General features: G+C 43.9%; 1 protein-coding gene across 2 annotated transcripts; it reads right to left on the bottom strand.

The window, feature by feature from the left end:
* On the bottom strand, window positions 1-6,317 carry sparcl2 (SPARC-like 2). 2 transcript variants are annotated; one of them, XM_015346581.2, is made up of 9 exons: window positions 6,147-6,317; window positions 5,194-5,270; window positions 4,105-4,177; window positions 3,112-3,223; window positions 2,396-2,514; window positions 2,049-2,203; window positions 1,543-1,655; window positions 1,326-1,420; window positions 1-791 (listed from the first exon to the last, which is right to left on the bottom strand). In XM_015346581.2, the coding sequence occupies exons 2-9, from the start codon at window positions 5,248-5,250 to the stop codon at window positions 739-741; spliced, it is 777 nt and encodes a 258-aa protein (XP_015202067.2). In that variant the 5' UTR covers window positions 5,251-5,270; window positions 6,147-6,317; the 3' UTR covers window positions 1-738. The 2 variants fall into 2 exon arrangements, with proteins under 2 accessions (XP_015202067.2, XP_015202070.2); XM_015346584.2 differs by lacking the exon at window positions 6,147-6,317 and adding an exon at window positions 5,965-6,014.

Below are 6,317 nucleotides of genomic sequence, written 5' to 3'. Positions count from 1 at the left end.
TTATTATGAAAGACATGCAAGAGAAACATAAGGCAGTTAAAATTCAAAATCATGACTGCCAAGCATAATGAAATTACTCAAAAATGAAAAAAGATAGGAACAAACACTTTGTAGGCTAAACTCACAGGATACGGTACTTTATCCATTTCCTGATCCTGATCTGCAGCATAGTATACTACCAGTCCACCTCTGAACTTTTGTGAGCAGTTACCCTGATAATATTGTCTCAGTTTGTACCACTTGGCCTCTGCCTGGATTCATGCTCAGTCCAGTTCAGTAGCGAGAAATCTGAAGATTTCATTGCACCTGAAGTCTTGTTTGATAAATGGAAGCCTGTTTTTTTGCAAAAGCAAATGTAATGTTGTTTCCAGGTCTGAAGGTCGTGATTTAAGGATACCTACAGGACTGTTGCCCTCCAGAAGCAGCAAGTGCTGCTCTGATTTTATGCTTCTAAATACTGTTCTTCCACTCTCACAGGTCCATGTGGGTGAAAGGGCCTTATTTCCAAGTCGGAATCACAAGGCATGGACTGAACTTTACAGATAAAAAATAAAACACAAATTGCAAAACAATGTGTCATGCTATACCTTATATTCCCACCAGGTGGCTCCTTGTAAGGTGCAAGCTCACAATACTGTGATTCAGAATACTGCAGACAGGAGGCATACAAAAGGACATGAGAAGGGGAGAGTGTTTCCTTCTCTCTGAGACTCCTGATCAGTTTATTAACTTGGTGCTTCAGTGGTTATTGTCCTCCACACGACACAGTTGACTGGAACCCATCTTCATAGCTGAGGGAGAGATGGAGGAAAACAGAGGGTAGAAGAGAGTGAGAGAGGCAGGTAGTGAGAGGAAGGCTTGTGAGTGAGGATTCGGAAGAGACAGGAAAGAGAGAGAAATGTAGGGGAGATGAAGGGTGGTGGGGTAAGAGCACAGCAATGAAATAGGTGACCTATCCTTCTCTATGTCATAGGACAGCAGTGCAGCAACCTCAACCTCACACTGTTTCTGACATACAGCCTCTCACTATTGTTCCCCATTGCGCCTAAAGCTGCAGGAACCAAGCATTTCACTGTAATGAAACATTTAGAAACTTTCTATACAGTGCAACTAATTCTCCTACATCAGTATTATTTAAAGTGGTCTGGCTGTTCACCCAAGTACATTTATATGGCAAATATACACTTTTAAGTTTGTTCTAACCATAATAATTAAGCTCACCATTCTGAAATTTGTATTTGAAATTATATTGTAGCTTCATAAGTGCCATTATTTGCTGCAGTGCAGTTTTCTAAGGGTTCTCTGTGGGGCACGTAAGCACTTACACATGAACTCCTGGAACCAGGCTTCAGAGCGATCCACCAGGCAGCCTGTCCACTCCTGCAGGGTCACTTTCTTGTTCCCATCATTGTCACAAGACCTGGCCCAGTACATAAACACAAAGAAACACCAACCCGGGCACAGGAAAGTGTGTTTCAGTCTTTCAACTTCAAATTGGTACTATAATATAGTATTGTACTATACAACAGGCTGGGATCTTACAAGAAAAATCGTGATGCGCAGTGTTCCAAGGGCATCTGTTTGTAACAAAGTTTCTTCAGGTCCCGCCTGCTCAGCTTTCCATCATGGTTCCGATCCAGCAGTCCAAATCGCCACTGGGGGCACAGAGGTACTGGACGGTACATATGTTTCAGGAACGCATATTCCCCGTGCACTTACATCACAGACAGAAATCCAGATTCTAATGTCAAAAACCATTAAGAATTAGCAACACTTATGCCTTACTCTTAGAACGTTTCCCAGCAATTTAAAGTAAAGTGTTGAGCTGCACTGCTGCACTCTTATTGTTATAGAAGTAACAGGTCTTCTAGCGCAGAATGAGACTTTCACAGTGATGCTGCTCCTCAAGGTCTGTCAGGAGCATCCAACAGGAAGAAACTGTTCTGCTGGCATAGGTGGTTTGACACTGGAAATGAACATCTTGACCCCAAGGTTATCCTATCCCCACCTTTCATTCCCTTCCCCTTTGTCTCAGTCTCCACCAGTACCTCTGCCAGTTTCTGGCGATGTGTGTGGCTCAGACAGCTCTGCATCATGGCGCTGGTTCCATTCGATTCTCCCATGGTGCTCAGCAGCAGGAACCAGTCCAGCAGTCGATAGGGGAACTGCTCATACTCCTCTTCTGTGCACACGGACTGCGTAACTGACAGACGGACAGGCAGTCGAATACTCAGACTAAGAGAGTGAGAATTCTGTGCAGTACTCTGCAGTAATATGAAGTAATGTTTCTTGTTGTGCAGTACTGTCTAACTACTGTGCTGTATAGTCTTGTGCATCTTTGGTTTAATGAAGTGGGGTGAGGGGTACTTCAGTGCAGGAGCTCTGTGATCAATACCTATGCATGGCCCCAGGTGAGCCAGGCCAATGTGACGCCTCTTGCGACAAGCCTCCTTGTGCAGAAGACACTGATTCCCATAGGTCTTCCCCAGGACACTGCATGCTGGTGCTCCCTGCCTGCTCACATAAACATTGCAATTAATGTGTGCACTAAACGTGAGACAGTCACAATACTGCTGCTGTTGTCAGTACTGGGATAGTAATAATAATGGTAATAATCATCAGTAACAGATCTTCTGGTATAGAATGAGACTTTTACATCAACACAACCTTTTCTACCTTTAATACAGTGATAAACTATAATACTAAAAACCACAGTAATACTTCTGCTTGTAATATTACAACTATTATAGTACTAATGATATAGCATATTACTTATGCTGTTAACAAGACACAGAAATAGAAAATAAACAGTATTGGAAAGCAAGAGTCATTTTGTAACTTGTCATGCGAAACAATGTTTCTGTTCTAACAAGAGCTGACTATCTGTATGTCTATGATAACTTGCCTTCCTCCTCCTCCTAATAATCAAAATATTCAAAGTCTTCATGAGTCTGATCTGGAGACAATAAGGATGCTGCAGTGATGGGTGCTTTTGGCTGCACCTCACTGCTGGCCTGTGTGAGGGAAAGTGGACAGAGGGGACAGAAGAAGAGGGGCGACACAAAGACACGCGCACAGACAGACAGAGAGAGGGGAAGGGGGTAGTCTCACCGTGGGCAGCTCTGGGGACACACACACTTGGGGACCCGGATCCCATCCTCCTGCACCACCTGGCACCAGGAGCCGACTGGGGTGCGGCATCGCAGCAGCTTACACAGCTCCCCTGGGAGAGCAGCGGGGTACCCACTGTAATCTGAGCCCCGGATTCTGGGGTAACCCTAAATCCTCCCTCACTCTAATTCCCCTTCCCCTTACCTTTAAGAATGTCCCATGTTCAGCGTTAGTCTTAACCCTGATGCAAAACCCATTTGAATCCAGTTTTATTCTAATTTCAAACTATAACCTCGTCCCCAAACCTACATTCCTTCAGAATTCTAGGTACATCCCAAATGTAATTCCTGCTCCCCTTATTGATCCAGATCATTTCATTACCTTAGTAATGAAGTATAAAGAAGCACATTCCTGCAGTGATTTTTAGTGATTTTGTTTTAAGATAATAGCTAATCTTGATAGATCTATATTGTGCAGTACAAAAAGAAGCCCTTTAGCTTTACAGGTGTATAAAAAGTAAAAAAGGATGTTAGCAGTGCTGACAGTGATTCTGGAGATTTGGTTGGTAAATGTGTTGGTTTAGCCACTACAGTACAGTATATATACAGTATAGGCTGCTCATGTATAGTTTACCTGGATTTGCTGATCAACATGATTTTAGGATTCTGATCAATGTGAGCTGGAGTCTGCTAAATGACAAGCCTGGTTTTCTTCTGTTATTGAGAACTGTCAAAGTTATTATACTAGTAAAAAACACTTAGTGGAGGTTTTCAATAAACTGTAGATGTTTCATTATCTAATTATCTAATTAATTCAAATTCTAACACTAAATCCCTAACTATAAAAAAATAAAATAAATGAATGGAATCATTTGCATTTATGTAGCATGTTATATCCTACAGTATCCAGAGGTGCTTTACATATAGATCCACCACAGCAAGGCAGCTCGTACCTGGGTCAGATTCTGTAACCCCCTCAGATCGTCAGACTCACCTGGATCTACACGCTCCACGTATGGCCTCAGAGTCTCCTCTGCCAGTCTCTGTCTCCGCTGGGCCCTGCCCGCCTGGAACACAGCACAGCGTTTCCACACACTCACACTCCTATCTGTCTCCGGCCTTGCTCAGCCTGTCCTTGCTCGGATCCTCTAGCCTGCCTGGTCCCAGTGTACAGTCCTGACCAGCCCCAGCTGCGTGAGTGTGAATTCTTACCTCTTCTGTGTGATCTGATCCCTCATTCCTTCCTGTTTTTATGTTTCCTATCAAGCTCAAGCTCAGGGGCCCTGCTCCTCACATCAGCCCAATAAGAGCAGGAGTCTTCACAATGGAGAGGCTAGCCTCTCTCCGGCTCAGCTTTGTAGTGTGTGCCAGCACATCTGTCCTGGCCCAGGTCCAGTGAAATGGGAAACAGGTGTTCAGCCTGGTCAGTCACATAGCCCGAGCTCAACAGACTCAAGCACAGGCATCCGAAAACCCAATACAAATTCTGAAGAATAGCAATTCGGCAGTTCAGTTCGAAATACCATATAATGAACAAACGAGCATAGAACGAGAATCTAAACACTTAAACATGTTTGAGTACTTGCTGTAAATGTTTCAAAGCAAATTCTCAATTATTTTTTATTGAAGAACAGAAATCTTTTGTCAAGGCATGCACCACTTTCTCCATGTGTGCGCAGTGGCTGCAGAGGGACAGCAAAAGACTCTGTGTCCATCAGTCTTCTCCAGAGCTGCTGCACTGTCCCTGCAGACAGGCTATGCTGAAGAGCCCATCTGTGAGGGAGCTGCAGTGTCAGCTGGTCCGAGGTGTCTCTCTGTACCTGTAACAACTAAGTCGCAGGTGTGCAGCATGTGCAGTACTCAGTGCTGTTTACACCCTGAAGAATAGTAGGTCTGCCAGCTGATCATAACATAGCCTTTCTGTAGTTTAATTTTTCAAACCCTGTCTTCAATAAATAGGAGCACACTCAACAATGCTGAAGCCAAGTGATTGTGTGCTGTGCCTCATCAGTAGATTAGCAGCCTAGGGCTGTTAATACAGCAGGAAGCTGGGGCTGTGTGAATCTGCGGGGTGATTACTCACAGTGCTGGGTTCAGGGTGCAGAGTCAGCAGGAGCAGCAGTGTCAGGGCCAGGAGCATCGTCAAGTCTTCAGGCTGAGCTGCTAGGAGTGTTGGAACACATTAACAACCCCGCACCCACATCAGTGGGCATTAGAACAGAAGCACATCGAGAGGTCCATAGGAATTCTGCTTGTTCTGATGCTAGCCTGATCTACTGGTACTCAGGGGAGAATAATACGACAAAATTGTTATTAGGATTAGGATTGGATTCCCTGGCTGTTCTTGCAACAGAAGTCTTTCCTCTAACAGTCAAGTGGTAAACTGATAAGGTTAACTGCAAAGAGCACAAAAACAGAATTCAGACACACTTCACTCCCAGATCAGAATTATTCTCATTAATGAATTATTGTTATAATTCACCATGATTTCTGTGATACACACACTCAGAGACCCTCTTTCACGACACATTGATGGGCGGGACAATCAATTCATTGCTGAATCCACACCACATGGCACAACAGGTAAAGAGCAAACATAAACATTCTGAAGCACTGCACAAGATGATGATACACCATATAAAAAGTGTTTTCTCCTTTTTTTGTTCTCAGTCTCCCGTTTTTTAGTTATATCCCAGAAAGACACATCAGTAACAATGCGACAAGACCATTGCCATGGTGAGGCAATCACTGCTGTTCTGGACAGGAATATGAGCACTATAGAATCCAATGCAAGATACTGTAATAATCACCACATTTAATTTTTAATTTATTTAAATAATCAGTCACATCTTACCTGAGCCAAAGACCTTCTTTCTGTCTCTTTACTTTTCTGTTCGTTCTTTCCTCTGTCCTCTTTCTGTTTTCCAGAAATCTCTCTCAAATCTCCCCTCTACCCCACCTCTCTCCCCCCACCTGTCTTTATCTTTCTATCCTTCACTTTCATGTGCACGCCTCTTGTAGCTCTGCTTCTCTTACCGTAGTGCTCGCAGCGCCAGTCTCAGGGTTCACCGTCTATCGCATTCCTTCATTTCTTTCTCTCCTCCCCCTGTGTCTTACGAGCTCTCCATTTCTCCTTTCATCTGTCCCGTTTCTGTCCCTGTCTCACGCACAAAATGACAGACACAGACTGGTTAATAGTCTAAATTT

The sequence above is a fragment of the Lepisosteus oculatus genome, chromosome 4 (assembly GCF_040954835.1).
Source record: "Lepisosteus oculatus isolate fLepOcu1 chromosome 4, fLepOcu1.hap2, whole genome shotgun sequence".
Taxonomy (NCBI): domain Eukaryota; kingdom Metazoa; phylum Chordata; class Actinopteri; order Semionotiformes; family Lepisosteidae; genus Lepisosteus; species Lepisosteus oculatus.
The sequence above is the reverse complement of the archived record's forward strand: the minus strand, read 5'-3'. Positions and strand labels throughout refer to the sequence as shown.

What these genes read in the sequence shown, in the direction of transcription:
- sparcl2 (XM_015346581.2), bottom strand. Translation starts at nt 5,250, where the DNA reads ATGCTCCTGGCCCTGACACTGCTGCTCCTGCTGACTCTGCACCCTGAA. An exon ending in ATCGCCAGAAACTGGCAGAG is followed by an intron (nt 1,656 to 2,048) that starts GTACTGGTGGAG and finishes CTGTGCCCCCAG; the next exon opens with TGGCGATTTGGACTGCTGGA. An exon ending in CTGGTTCCAGGAGTTCATGT is followed by an intron (nt 792 to 1,325) that starts GTAAGTGCTTAC and finishes TCTCTCCCTCAG; the next exon opens with CTATGAAGATGGGTTCCAGT.